Source organism: Caretta caretta, chromosome 26 (assembly GCF_965140235.1).
Source record: "Caretta caretta isolate rCarCar2 chromosome 26, rCarCar1.hap1, whole genome shotgun sequence".
In the NCBI taxonomy this organism is placed as follows: Eukaryota; Metazoa; Chordata; order Testudines; family Cheloniidae; genus Caretta; species Caretta caretta.
In genome coordinates, this window is record NC_134231.1 from 5,534,077 (window position 1) to 5,549,179 (window position 15,103).

The 15,103-nt window shown below is 54.8% G+C and overlaps 1 protein-coding gene across 1 annotated transcript; it reads right to left on the reverse strand.

The window, feature by feature from the left end:
• Window positions 1–972: 972 nt before the first annotated feature.
• DOK2 (docking protein 2) lies at window positions 973–15,103 on the reverse strand. Its single transcript, XM_048829004.2, has 5 exons — window positions 14,804–15,103; window positions 9,854–10,150; window positions 9,193–9,289; window positions 3,109–3,290; window positions 973–2,354 (listed from the first exon to the last, which is right to left on the reverse strand). Exons 1-5 carry the CDS (start codon window positions 14,864–14,866, stop codon window positions 1,410–1,412), a joined length of 1,584 nt encoding a protein of 527 aa, XP_048684961.2. The 5' UTR covers window positions 14,867–15,103; the 3' UTR covers window positions 973–1,409.

Sequence of the window (15,103 nt, forward strand, 5' to 3'; positions counted from 1 at the left end):
CCTGGTTCCTCTTCCCAATAGCGCTAGAGCATCGTACCATGGGCCAACACTGCCCTCCAGCGGGAGAGAAGCAGGATGGCTGTCCACAGGCTGCCAGTTCAGAAATAAACCGACAGCTTAGAAGCTCCTGGCCGAGGTGGGTTGAAGACGGAGGGATCAGCACCAAAGCCGGTGCAGGTTCGCTTTGCCTGGCTCTCCCCTTTCAGAGGCAGTGAGGCAGTCGACTGTGGGGATGCACCCTCCAGGGAGTGGGGCAGTGGGAATGCACCCCCTGGGGCAGCTGGCTATTGGGTGCACAGTTGAAATGTCACAGGTGAATTATGCCTGGCACCACCTGGGCCGATGATCTGCCAGAGCAGCCCCACTGCTGCCACTGGATCTGCCCCCTCCCCAGCTGTCAGTGACCTGGCAGAGTGGGCCCAGCTGGCCCACTCCGCCTGAGTCAGTGTCCCAGCCCAGCTGCCCTGCCTGTGTCAATGGCACGTGTGAGGTGTGCTCTTGAAATTGTTCCACAGAGACCAATATCACACCTGCCCCTCTCCAGCTTGGCCAGTGTCACCCGTGGGCTATCCTGCCCGAACCACTGTCTCAGCTTGATGTCCCACTTCTTCGGCCAGTGTCACACCTGAATCTCCTGCTTGGCCCTAAGTTTTCATCTCCTCCCGTGAGCTCACTAGGACACAACACAGGTCACAGGAAGATGGGATCAGGTGTGCTGGAGGAGAGGAGGGAATGTTCATAGATTCACAAGGGCCCCTTAGATCATCTCTGAGCTCTGCGATATCACAGGCCATTACATTTCACCCAGTTATCCCTGTATTGATCCCCGTAACTCATGTTGGACTAAAGCATAGCTTCCAGAACGGCATCCAGTCTGGATCCGATGGCAGGAAGAAACAGAGGATCCACCCTGGTAATGCTGGGCCAGAGAAACTGATGTAATGGGGAAAGAAGCCGTATGCAACTCCAGCAGCCGGTTTAAATGCTGTTTTTAATAGAGATGCCCAGGAATATCTTCTCAGGAGTGGAGAGAAACTCAGGCCCTTTGGGGCAGCATTATTAGTACTATATATATAAACTGCCATCACCGTACTGAGTGCCGTACGCAATATACAGCAATGCATGACCCTTGCCCTAAATCTATACAGTCTAGGCTAAGGGAGAAGGCACTTGGATTCTATCATGCCCCCCTGCTGGACAGCCAGGCCCGAACAGGCTTTCAGTCACTAGTGAGATGAGTTCGACAGACTCAGCTTTTACTCTAAGGGACAGCTGAAGAGAAAAGGCTCTTGGAAATGTCCACTCCGGCCATCTCCGGGGTTAGAGAGATGGCGCAACCTGGGGCCAAGTGGAATGGCAGCACAGAAAGTCCTTTCTCTTGTTCTCTCTCCTCTTCCCTCTCCTCCCTTTTACTGCACATTCTTCTTCTTGTTCATGAACCTCAGGGCCACATTGTCATATTCGGTTTCCCCAATCCAGTCACCCCCTCGCCCAGAGAGCAAGTTCAGGGTGGGCACGACCATCTTGGGCACAGAGTAGTCATCCCGCTGGGGGTTGTAGGGGTACTCGTGACCCACTGGGTCCTCTGCAGTGGCCTGCAGCTTCCAGGCCTCCCCTTTGACCTCCTCGGGCTCATCGTACACAGTGTGGGCAGACAGGCCCTCGGGCTCATCATAAATGTGCTCTGGCTTGGTCTGAGTGGGTGGCTGTCTCCGCTTCCTCACGCCCGCTTCATCGATGCTGTCATACAGCGGGTACGGGACCTCTGGCTCCACAAAGCCGCAGAGAAAGCTGCCAAACTCTGTGGCCATCAGGGACTTGGCGATGGTGTCGAAGGGCACAGCATATTCGGACTCAGGTGTCTCTTTTGCCTGAGCCACCACCTTCCTGGCCGGCTGCAGGCTCTTGGCTCTGTCCTGCGGGTTCAGTCGGAGGGAGTCGCGTGGCTCCGCGTAGGGCAACTCGCAGTCAGCAGGGGAGATGAAGCTGCTTGTGGGCTCCCCGGACAGGGGGAAGCTGGCGGTGGGCTTCACTGATTTGCCTTTGGCTGGCTTCCCCTCCAAGCTGGACTCCAGGGAGAGGCATTTGGTGCTGGCCCTGTGGTGCAGCAGGGACCCTCCAGTTGAGACCCTCCCCTCGCCATCCCTGGGTTGGCTCACGGTCCTAACAGGAACGGGAACCCTGACGGCATCGTCAGCAGGGCCGACCCACCGTGGCTCATCTGCCCCAAGGCCCCTCTGCACGTTGATGGCTGACTCAATGACCTGGAAGATCTCGTTGCCCTGCGTGGTCTCAAACTCAAAGTTGCCTTCTCCAGAGGCGCATCTTCGACCGGCCTCGAAGGAGAAGGTCACCTGGTAGGGGTGCAAAGCCAAGCAGTGTCATATCCCCAGCACTGTGTGGGTACAGCAGCCCCCACCACATTGAGGATAACAACATACTACAGCTGCCAACTAACTCTCCTTGCTCTCACGTGCGAAATCCCTGTGCTAGGGATCAGAAGGCTCTAGGATCAAACCCAGCTGATGACTCGTACTGAGGGCCATTATACCTACTCCCTACAGGGCAGTATTTGTGCCCCATGGATAATTTTCTCACCTGGCTATCTAGGTGTTTGTTCCCAAGAAAACCCTCCTTGCCTGCCTTGACGTGACCTATGCAAGAGGGACAAGGGTGTCCTGACACAAAAGGGGGGCTCAGTCTCCCTGCAGGAGCTCTGGCTTGTGCAAGGGGGATGTCACAGCTACTCCAGTCCCTGCCTCCCCCCAGCAGGATAGTACACATGTTTTATCTTGGAGAAGCTCACAAACTACCGCAGTTTTAGCAGGGTGCTGGCTGTGGGGGGAGCTTCCAGCTCCCAGTAGGTGAGGCTCTAGTGAGCTGGGCAGGAGCACAGGCTGTAAGAAGCGCTCACCTCCCAGTTACTGGCAGAAGGGGCTACAACAAATGGCATGTGAGTGCCAGCTGACAGCTACTCCAGGCCCAGCCATGCTGACAGGAGGATGCTTGACTTTTAACAGACTTCCTGCTTAGCTTCCTGATCTGATAGCCCCCATCCACACCCTGCACCTCAAAGGAGCTGTTCCCTCCCTCCGGGTCTGCGATTACCTTATCCCGTCCAAATCTCCGCAGGAACTTATAAGGCCAGGTATAGCGCACGCTCCCCGTCTGCAGGTCCTGAAGCTCCAGGGCCTCGTCCTCAGCTCGGAGGATGAAGCTGCCCCAGAGGAGGCAGCGCTCAGAGGCCTCCGTGACCCTCACTGTCACTTGGAACTCCTTAGTGGCCGCGGCTGCAAAGGAACATGTGCTAGAGGTGATCCTGCTGGCCATGCTGCAGCTCTCGGCCCTTCCGCACTGCACCTCGTGAATTTTGCATGAATACACGAGCTCCCCAGGTCCCCCTCACACTGTCAGCCCTGCTGCTGGGAGCCTGCGGCTCAACAGCACGTACCCAGGCAGGCCTGTCGTCTGCTAATGTAGCAACGCAGAGGTGGGGGGAGTGCAGCTACCACCAGGCCTGGCTGTGTCCTACATAACCAGTGTGGAGTAGGACATGCCACAGACAGAGCTGCTGGGCTCTCAGCCTGATGAGAGGGAACCAGCATGGCCCACGTCCATATGGGCCAATGGCACCGTCATACAATGGTTAGACTGGGGATGATGTCATGTGGCATGGTAGGTGGCTTACCCCACAGGGGGTGGGGGGCAGGTGAGAGGCTAAAGACCAGGGAATCTCCAGCCTTCTTGAGAGCTGATGGGTATTAGTGAGGTGCTGCCAGGAGCTGCCCTCAGACTGAGGGAGGCTTTCGGACCAATTCCTCTGCCTCATTCCCGGGGCTCCTCAAAACACTCCTAAAAGGCAAATGCTTTTCCCTTGGGATGCACAGCAGAAATGTCTCAGAAACAACCTTCCCCGCCCCGCCGGGGGGGGGGGAGGCCCAGAGAACCCCCAAAGCCCCTGGATTCCCTTGCAAGATCTTCACACGCAGAGTCACACATGCGCTCCCCGTTCCAGACGCAGGCTCACGGCCGCACACAGGCAGACATGCTAATGCAGACAGCCTCTCTCGCACATAAACCCACTTCCCCCATTTCAAGCCGCCCAAGCTGAACACTATAGTGCACTCGCCTATCAGCTCCCCGCAGTTTGCTTGCCTGGCAGCACTGCTCTGCCCCACGGCTGTGGATTGGAAACAGGACTGGCATTTCTGTGGGAGATCAGCTAACTCGATTCCTCATTCCCTGTAGCACCCAGGACCCTGGGATGTTGGTAAGGGGCTTTCCAAGAGCCCTTTGTTAAGAGATCAACAGTGCATCAGTGAGGGGATGTGCCCCCAGTCGGAGAAGCAGGCCTGCTATCTCTGAACAACCCCATGCAGCACGCCCACGGACGTAAATTCCCCTCTCTGCCCCCTGCTGCCCCCACTTCTCCCCAGCCCTGCAGTGTGACACAGCTGGCACAATGCAAGGTGAACTTTCCTCGAGATGAGCCCACCACATCCTTCCTGTTCCTGTCAGGGCTCCCTCAGCTCAGCAAGTGGGGCCGAGAGATGCAAATGCTCCTGCTGCCACGCCGCATCCCCCTCCTGCTCGGCGCAGGTGCTGTAACGCCCGCGAGGCCTCACCGGGGCCCTCGTGTCCCCCAGCTCTGCCGGAGGCGGAACACGGAGTGTGTCACGTCAGCCGCCTTAAAAGGCCACGGGGCTGGGATCTGCAAGGGCTGTACCCAGCCCTGCGCTCACCGAGAGCTTCCGGCAGCCACCGTGGGAGCCGAACTCTGATCCAAACGCACCTCAGATTCACACTGTGCTATCAGCCACGCAACGTAGGCACAAGGATGGCAGACTTCCAAAAAGCCCATGGTGCTGTGATAAGGGGTGCGGGTAACTCAGGAAAGGACGCTCCCTCTGGGTCAGTGCCCTATGCCCTCGTGTGATGACAGGGGGTGCCATGTGGCAGAGAACAATGAAGGTGACAGAGGGCACTCTCCCCTTGCAGTCAGTGGTGAGCTGGCCAATCTGTCTGGACCGCACTCATCACCTGAGCATGGGATCTGTTAGAGAGGAGGAGGGCGGATTCTCCCCTTCCCCTGGCGCTTTGTGCCATCATTCATAGCTGGGCACAGTGGGTGCCACCCTGGAATCCTCCACTCACACCAGAGCTCGCATTTGGCACTCACTTTGCCCGAGTGTAAATGACTCCACCAGGTGAAAGGCAGAGGAGAAGCAGACCCATCCTCCATCTTTCAGAGGAACACAAACCCCAGGTCCTGAGCCCAGGGCACTTCCCCCAAGAACAGGGGTGTTCTAACCCAGTGTCCTGTCCAAATTCCAGCTTAGACAATTATATCCTCCATCTCCCTACATGCTCCCTACACTTTCAACTGGATCCTGCTTCTTCTCCCCTTCCTGTCCTAAGCTGCCGGGTCAGATTCCTGGGCCTCTATTTACCAGCTGTCAGGTTCCACCCTGGAGGCAGGAACATTTCAGAGGGGAGTCAAGCGGTTCTTAGGTGAGCGGTTTGCAAAGAGCTTTGTGAGGGAAAATCCTAGGCATGGTATTTATTCTTATTACCAGGCCAGCTCCACACTGAGAATGCAGGTCAGCCTCTCCCCAGAGCCATGTCAGATGCTGGCAGCCTTGGGACACGACTTGCGCCCCCACTCCATGTTAAACAGCCCTCTGTAGCCAGGGCACGGTCCTGACAGGTGCATTCAAAAGCAACCCAGCAGGCTGCAGATCTTCCCCCGGCCCTGCCAAACAAGCAAGACCATTCCCACTTCCCTAGCACCCCACTTGCCCCGAGTTCAGCTCAGGGCAGGCCTCTCTCCTGTAGTAGTTTGCCAAGTGCTATGTAGCCCAGCACAAACTCCCTGTGGCTTATCTGCTCCCTGCAACGTGACCCTTGGCCCTCTCTGAGAGAGGGAGGTGAGTGTGTTGCCTTCTCACGGGCTGATAGCATAGCAGAGGGACAGGCTATCCCATTCTCCTTTAGAGGGTGGATAAAAAGCAGTGACTCACCATCTGAAGAAACCTGAGACAGGCACAGGCTGGAGATGAGATCAAGGGAGAGGTGCAGGCTGGATCAAGACACTGAGCCAGACTCACCCCTGAATTTACATCAGTCATGGATTTGGCCCTTTGCTCTCAATTCTCTGCCAATGCTGCTGTTTAATCCAGCAGACAAAAGGCGTGTGTGTGTGTGTGTGTGTGAGAGAGAGAGAGAGAGAGAGAGAGAGAGAGAGAGAGAGAGAGAGTGACTGTGTCTGCTCACATGTGCGTGCATAAAAGTGTGTGCCCATGCAAGTGAGATTGTGTGTGCGTTTGCATGTGCGAATCCCCAGGTATATATTTCCAGGTGGGAAGGTGTACAAATGTGCAACTGTGTGCATACACACAAGCATGTGAGTTAGCAAGCGTGCTTGGCATGCCTCTTCTCATAGGTTCAGCCTGTAAGCCAAGACATGATCAATGTCCTGGAGTGGGGGTGATTTTCTTTTGCTAGCCCACCCTATGGGTCCCTGTAAGGCAGAGACTGTGCTCTGGGAGGATTAGTCTCTGCTCCTTCCCCAGCAGCCCCTGGGGCCCTTCCACTTCCCTGAAAGGATCCCAGGTCCATTACTCAGGCTGCCTTTGACCTGGAGAGGTTGCTACATTGATGATTGAGCAGGATGTTTGCAACAGGCTGACGTCTGTGGGTCGGTTGGTAAACTGAGCCCGAGCCAAGTGTGTGTGACACTCCTGCTGTGTTTGTGGGCACCAGATCTGTCAGGTCCCCACATGCCTTCCAGCAGCACTCAAGAGATGGAGGCAGAGGGAAACAGTGCCCCTTCTGGCCACTGCATTTCACCCCTTTCCCTATATAAACATTCCCATTCAGAACACTTTGCCCTCAGACAGGCCCTTTCCTCTGAGGATCCCCAAGCTCTGTGCAGTGCTGACTCAGTCACGTTACCCTCATTGCTCAGATGGGGAAAGTGAGGCACAGAGAAGTGACTGATCCAAGGTCACCCTGCAAGTCAGCAGCATAGCCAGAGCCTCAATTTCCCTTTTCATGTGGCTGCCAGCTGTCTCGTTCCCCCACCCCACGCTCCTCTCCCTTCACTTAAACCACCCAGCCCAGCTGCGCTACTTGGCACGCAGGGTTGACAGCCTGTTCCCATGGCCTTGTGGGAGTGGGCGCATGGGCTCTGTGCCTTCAGTCACTCCTCAGACCAGGAGTGCAGGGCTGAGGGGCTCTCATGGGAAATGGTGCAAGATCGACAAGGGACAGTTGCGAGCGGCCAGTTATCAGCGCAAGGCACAGTTCTACCAAACCACAAAGCAGGAAGCGCACAAGGGCTATTTATGAAGCTGATTTTCCATTACACTTCTTGCAAAGAGCAGGGCTGCGCTGTTGCGGCAGCCATGTTCCGATTCAAAATTAGCAGCATCGCTTAACTGGAGCGTGGGCTAAGGCTCCAGGTTTAATCTTTAACTTAGCGCAGTGGGGTCCTGGTGTGCGACTAGGGCTCCTAAGCACTAAGGCAACACAAATAATAAGAGCCAAGTGAATACTGACAAGGTCCTCCTCTGAGCTCACCATTAGACTCCCTTCCTTCCTACCTGGGTACAGTCTCTCTGGCCTGGGTAAATCCCGGGACTGTGTTCTGAGAACCATGCTACGGATTCTCTGAACATGGCTGTAATGTGGCTTCGAATGTGGACACAACCCTGATGTGCTGCAACTAGGTCTGCAACAGTTTCAGGTGCGTTCCCAGTTCGCTGAAGGGCACTTGGGCCCAGAGGCTGGCTGCAGGCTTCTGGTGTCTAATGAAGTTCCCCCAAGTGAAGAGTGTCACAAGCAAAAGCTTGATGCCCAAGGGAAGGGGGTGAAGAAGGAGGCAGAAACAGGTTAGGAGACCCCAGAGAACAAGGGTCTCCCAAGGGACCAAACACATCACAGGGAGTGAGACTTGGGAAGCATTGTTATATTAAGCCTCATCATTATGTCAATTTGCCGCTTTGTTACAAGCCAGTGGCATGTTGGTGGTAACGTGAATGAGGTGATCGCTGATGGTCCCTGGATCACTCGGCTGCTGGTTCTAGCCCCCGTTGGGTCAGCTACTCAAGTAGCAGGAAGTTGATACTCCCTGAGAGCTGGTCAGCAGTGGATTCTACTTAGAAATGGGACCTGGTGGGTTTGAAGGGCAAAATGCACCAAAGTGTGCACTGGGGGGCAAGTCTAGATGCCAATAGCCTGGGAACCGAGGGATTAATGTGGAGCGATGCAATTGAGTCTGGCAGTATGCCAGGGAAAGCAAGGAACAAAGATGCATATGGCTGCCAAGCTGGGGCTGGTGGCAAGAGATAATAGGCTTCAAGGGGCTGATCCAAAGCTCTTAGAAATCAATGAGAATCTTTCTATTGACTTCAGTGGGCTTTGGCTCAAGGCCCCAGGGCTCTGGGATATTAAGCTTCCGTCTGAGTGTCCCCCAAAGCAAGTACGGAGCTGGCAGGCGAAGGAGAGGGCATGTCTCTCTTTGCAAAGATGAAGCATGGTCCTACATTTCCCAGCAGCCCCAGCGAGAGCTATCGAGAGGTCTGCTCTTCTGTAAGCGCCCAGCAGGGCTCTGGGATCACAGCTGAGTCACACTTGACAGTGGTTTCGGGTTCCGCCAGGGCAAGGTGTTATTACTCCATCCACCCTCCCACCCCCCCACCCCACCCCTTTCCTCACTTCCTCTCAGAAAGAAGAAAACAAACCACTTGAATCACTCTGCTGGGGGGTTCATCTCTGCTGTGCCCTGCCTCTGCCCCTTCTGTGCCCACTCCACTCATCCGGCTGGCTGGCTGGCTTTCGCCACACATTGCCTGTCTCTCTGCGGACATACATATTCATCCTTATACCCACACCATGCACATTCAATGATCGGTCTATCCAATTTCTATCTCTCTCTCTCTCTCTCTCTCACACACACACACACACACACACCCCAATGCTGCATCTATTTACCTGCATGTTCACAGTGGCTCTGTCCATGTCTCTAGGTATCTCATCTCCTAGCCTGTGGGTTCTATGGAATTGAACAGACAGGTCCAGTCTCCGGTGCCTGCTGACCCGGCACCTTCTGCTAGAACTAATTGCACTTCCAAAACACACGCGCACACGTACACACACACGCAGAGCCAGGGTCTCTCATTCCCACCCTACCTTTGGCCCTGGAGCTGTACAGGGAGTTCTCCTCCATGGATAGCGAGATCGGGTGGCTGTCCTTCCCCACTGCTGCCTTCCGTTCATCCCTGCTCCTCTGGAACCCACAGGGAAGAGCAATGGGTGAGTTTGGGGCAGCCCAGGTCCAGCCACGCAGATTTGGGCCCATGTGGTGTCTCCTCCCCAGCACTGAGATCCAGATGCCAGAGCTGATGGAGAGGGCATCCCCCTTCTTGCAACCTCATCTCCCAGTGCCTGGGGCTCTTTGTTGAGTTGCCAAGGCTCCTCTTGCTCCCCAGACCAACAGGGGCTTGGAGACCCTGTGAAGGACACAGGGGACACCAGAGCTGGCCTGAGAAAGCACCCTGAGGACTCTGAGCAACACCTCAGCGAAGGCCAAAGCTCAGTACTAATGGGCAAAGCTGGGCCGTCCATTCTCCCTGGCCCCCTCCAACACCCACCTCCATGGAAACCCCAGCTCTTGGAGCTCTTGATCTCCCCGGGGGCCCCTGTCCCCTAGATCCTTGGTGCTCTATCTTTCCAAGTCCCCCACCCACTGAACACCTCTCTCCAGATCCTTGGCATCCTCCTCACTCCTAAGGACCCCTCTACATGCCCCTATCGCTCCCCACCACCACAGGAAGCATGCTCCCACTCTCACCGCGAAGGCCAGATCGCAGAGGGTGAGGACCCAGTTGGCCACTTCGGTGCTTTCAGCTGCCAGCAGGTAGCGCTTGTCCGTGGTCTCCAGGATGAAAGGGACAGTCTCCTTGGGGCTGCTGGTGTCCCCATTAGCCTCAGCTACATGCACACAGTTACTCAACTTGATGAGCTTCTTGCCACTCTCAGCCTTCTTGGGCTTCTCGGAAGTGGGAGGCCCGGAGCCCTCGAAGAGCTCCAGGTGGGCGCAGGAGCAGGAGCTCTCCTGGTACAGCATTGCCCAGAACTTCCTCCATTTCTGACCGGGGGGAAGGAAGCCAAAGGAACAGAAACATGCGGGTGTTAGTCAACTCTGCCTTTGGGTTCCTAGGAAGTTTCACTTCCTGACTCTCATGCTCTAGCCCAAGGCTGCAATGTCTGGGCTGGAAATGGTCTCCTGGGGACAGCTGGTTTGTTTTACATGGAAAACTAAAGCTATTCCCACATCTTTATGGCAAAAAAACAGCTGTGTTTTTACATCAAGACAGACTTGAGCCATGGACTATTTTCACTTCAATAAGAGGTGTGTTTGCATTGATAGCTAGCTTGATGCAAACCCTAGGGGAGACAAGCCAACGGCAGTTTATGCCTTGGTGCGACTACTGGAGTTTAACCATGTATCCACATACCAGGGTTTAAGCTCACCTAGCCACTTCACAGTAAAAACCGCAGTGCCTTCTCTCCACTAGGGTTTACCAATGCAAACACACCTCTTACTGCAGGGATGACATGGTCCATGTCTCCACCCTGGAGTGTTAAAAAGGGCCACGAGGGTAACAATTTCAAAAGCACCTGTGCCTTAGGAGTCCAAGCTCCACTGCAAGTCAACTGGATCTGGGCTCCTTTAGATCCAGATCCTCAAAAGCATTTAGACACTTAACCCCCACTCTGTGCCCTAGAGGCTTCTGAAAATTTTCCCTTAAGTGTTTACTTTTAATTAGCTCCTGTAAACATCCCAGACAACCCACAAAGGCACTGAGGCTCAGGGTGCATCTACACTGCTCATGGCAGTGAGCCTCCCAGCCCTTGTTGACAGATTTGGGCTTGCACATTTCACACTATCACACTAAAAATACCTAGGTGGAGGCTGCAGAAGTCTGAAGCCTAGGGAGGGGGGTTGGCTGCAGAGCCCAAGCTCCAGCCCAAGCCACAACTTCAAAGTGCTGTCTCCTATCTACACAGCTCTTTTTAGCACTGAACCACAAGCCCTGCGAGCCTGAGTCTGTTGACCTGGGCTTGGGGGCTCGCTTCGGTGGGTGGCTGCTGGCTGTGTAGATGTGCCTCAAGGGGCTGGTCTAAACACACACACGCTGGACAAGAAACACCAACACTGATTTTCATTCAGACCTTTCGTTATGTTGGTGCAGGTTACGTTCACTTGAACAGCCAGAGGCTCCACAAAGTCTGCTAGAGACTTCACTAGTGCTCTTGATTTTATGTGGAAGGAGCTCAGATACTGTAGTGATAGGCAGCAGGATAAAAATGATAGATAGTTAGATAGATAGATAGACACTCTTAACCTGGACTCAGAGCGGCTATACAGATATCTATGTATACATGCCCTGAAATGGCTCTGTCAGAAATACTGTTGCCAAGTTGACCAGCTGAGCTGCTGCCAAGACAGCAGTTTCACCTCGCAAATGATGTCTTTGTGGCAGCTTCTTCACTTAGGGGCCAATTGATGCCTAAGTGCATGATCTAAAGGTTCCTGAAGTGAAATGGACTCTTGCCATTGACTACTGTGGGCTTTGGATCAGGCCCTAGACTGTTTCCGATTCTGCAAAAGCAGGCAGACGTCACTGCATCAGGGACAGACTTGTGTCACATTTTTGAAGCTAGCTCGACAACCAGAACAGCTAGAGATTTCCTTTGCGTTACAGAATGAAAGTTTAGATTCTGGAGAATAAGTAGGCAGAAGGAAATAGGGTCCAGTTTACCTCCCCACTGTGCACCAGCTGAATCAAAGCCCTCGCTTTAACTGAGGAGAACGTGACCTTTCCGTGTACATGGCTCGAGAGTGGTGCCAAGGGCAATCTACAACCTGCATATGCCGTGCACCAAACAGCTTCCCCATCTTCCCGCACTGATCTCCGCAGTGTGGCCACAGGCTATTTGGTTGGGTTAAACTTTCATCGGGGAACAGCTGCCACAGGTCAAAGATGCTGGTTATCTGGTGTCCTGCCTGCTCTGCTCTAATGTGTTACAACACCGCACCCATCTTCCTTGGGAGGGGAGGGGAGGCCAGGACGCCCTGTCTAGCCCAGCATTGGGAGTGGGAGGCGTTTCGCTGGGTGGGCAGTGAGCTACTGACAGTGACCGAAATAGCCAGGGCTGCAAACATTCATTTGGTTATCTGCTAAGAGGATATGCTCCATCTGCGCTCAAGGCCTGTGAGCCAGGCTCTCGCACACAGATCACACATGCGGCACTGACATTTGCAGACGGGGGTGGAGGAGTGTTTACTATTCAATTTCACATGTACGTCTAGCACTGGTGAATGGAATCTGCTGCTCAGCCACGAAACTGAAGCCACAGCTAGGCAACCTTCCCCACCCTGGCCTAGAGCTGTTGCCAATTTTGACTGGACGTATTCCTGGAGGTTTCATTACATGACACAATCTTTAATTAAAGATTCATCTTTAATTCCTGGAGACAGTCCTGGAGGGCTGGCAACCCTAGGGAGCCACTTGGAAATAGCAGAGGAACTCCAGCCCCCTTTAGGCTGCCCACTGCCAGAGGGCTAGTCAGCACCATGCTTGTTTTTTGCGATGCAGACTCTTGAGGGCAGGGATCTGGACTGAGATCCTCCCTCCCTGGTGCCTGCAGGCAGCACACAGAAATGCCTTTTGGTTACCACCAGCACTGGCTACGTTGATCAGCTGACCAACAGGAGAAAGAGCCTATTTCTGTGAACAACCCCTTGCGTCCTCTTGTCTCTGAATGTGGTACAGAGGCCTGACTCCCTTCTCCTTCACACTGGGGTAAATCAGGAGTAACTCCGTAGTTACACCAGTACAAGAGAAAGGGGAAGCTGAGGTTTCTAACAGTGCTGCAAATGTGCGATTCCAAAGAAAAGGTCTGGGGGAAACAATCACCTCTCACTGTTCACCGTGGGCTAGACACTCAGCTGGTGTTAATCAGGGAGCTTAGGCCAATTGATATCCACTGATGATCTGGCCTTTGTCTTTCTTTGAAAGCTAGACCTGGCCCCAGGAGCCAATGCCTGCACCCAGTTCTGAACTTCCCGGAGTCTAGGGGGATGTTGGACCCAGGAGTCCAGTTAGGGTCCATCTCTATTAACAGTGCACCTCCTGCATCCCAGGGCTCATGCCCAGGTATCTAAGGATACGTCTACCCTGCAATAAAAGACTACGGCATGACTGCAGCTGGCTCAGGTCAGCAGACTCGGGCTTCAGAGCTACAAAATTGCAGTATTGAGTTTCCTGTGCGACCCTATGGCGGGTAGGGTCTCAGACCTTGAGCTCCAGCCCAAGCCCAGATGTGTACACTGCTTTTAGCCCCACAAGTCCAAGTCAGCTGACCGCAGCTCTGAGACTCAGTGCAGTGGGGGGTGGGGGGTGGCGGGGTTTACGGCAGTGTGGACATACATTTGGGGGAGTCTCCCCGGGGATGTGCACAGGGAAATCATTGTGAGTTTCCCCTGACAGCTCAGCTCCTGCAGGAGATGGCAGGCAGTGCTCTGGGGTTTGAACTCCCATTTTGGTCTGGCTGCAGGATTTCCAGAGGAACCTTTCCACAAACTAATATGCACTGCAAGCAGGTGAAAGCTAGCGGTGCAGACTTCTGCTTTCAGGGGAGTTCTTTGCAACCTGAGCCCAGCCGGGATCCTTGCAACTGGATCATCTTGAGACCTGCCCAGAAGTACGAAAGCTCCTAAAATGCTGCACAGAAGCAGGGGAACAGAGCCAGGGTCAGGGGAGATCTGAGAGGGGGGTGCCCCGGCAGCAGAGCAAGTGGGTGTGAGCAGGGATGCTGAGCACAGGGGAGGTCCTGTGACACTGTAGATCAGAAATGAGCTGAGGAAGCAGGGGTCTCCTGCAACGCAGGAGCAAGCAGGGAGCGCGGTGTTGGGGTGGGGGAGCTCCTGCTGCAGTTGCAAAACAGCGATGTTGTTTTTTTAAAGCCCAGTCCATGTTTATGCCAATCACTGTGAGGCCCCTGGCAAGTTGCCTATGTCAGTGCAATGAAGGCAAATCCCTGCTGCCCTCCCCTTCCCCATCCCCAGAGTAGATTGTCCCCGTCTCTGTACTGTGAGTCTCAGGCCCTATCTGCCTTGAGCCGTGAGACAACAAGTCAGAGACTTCAGCTTCTGCCTACGCTCTCCTCTGGAGGGATGTGACTCATTCCTGGGAGTCACCGGGCAAGATGAGGGCTTCCTACAAGAGGGAGGAAGTTCTGGTGAGCTGCAGCTTGTGCCCAGTTGAGTCACCAGGGCAGCAGCCGGGTAGCAGAAGGGGGGATGCTGGAGGGGGCACATCACAGTAGGTTCAGTGGGGTGAAACTGGGCAAGAGACTGTTTAGGCAGAACATCCAGGGGGTTCTTAATGAGGCGGAGAGTGTGAAGCGGGGCCTCGTCTCCCCAGAGAGTCCCATGCGTGGGGCATTTAAACCCCTAGGAAACCAGTCTGGCTCTGTGACCCTACTGCCGTTCCCAGCCCGGGTACAGCACAGTGACAGGGCCCCGCCAGGGATGAGGGGCCAGCCCTGCAAACTGTCCCACTTTGCAATAAGGCAAGATGGCGAACTAGGGACACAGAGGCAGGCGCTGTCTGAGTCCAGGATGGAGGAAGCCCAGGGCCCAGGCAGCACATGGGAGTCCCCAGTCAAGAGCAGCTAGAAGCTTCAGTAACCAGCCTCCAGCCCCGGCAAAGATGCCCAGGTCGGTCCTTACCTTCCCGAAGGTTTGCTGCTGCTGGAGGTACAGTAACCCTTGTTTCACAACCACCTCATCCATCTTCTAGCAAGGAGCATCCTCTCGCTCTGCCCCGCTGTCACACGCACTTTCCTGTCCGGGCCCTCCCCTCTATCTCCCTCGATCTTTCACACCTCCCACCTCTCACCCATGCTTAACACCTCTCCCTCAACTGGCCCACTCCCCACTTCTAGGTCCAGCTCCCGGCCCTTCAGTTTAACTCTTTCCCGCCGCAGACACCCGCCCGCTTCTGCCTTCAGGGTTGGGTTTGCTCCCTAT

Coding starts and splice junctions, on each gene's coding strand:
- DOK2 (XM_048829004.2), bottom strand. CDS start 14,866: ATGGATGAGGTGGTTGTGAAACAAGGGTTACTGTACCTCCAGCAGCAG. Junction 9,290..9,853: donor TCTGCGATCTGGCCTTCGCG/GTGAGAGTGGGA, acceptor TGTGGGTTCCAG/AGGAGCAGGGATGAACGGAA. Junction 2,355..3,108: donor GGAGATTTGGACGGGATAAG/GTAATCGCAGAC, acceptor CACCCCTACCAG/GTGACCTTCTCCTTCGAGGC.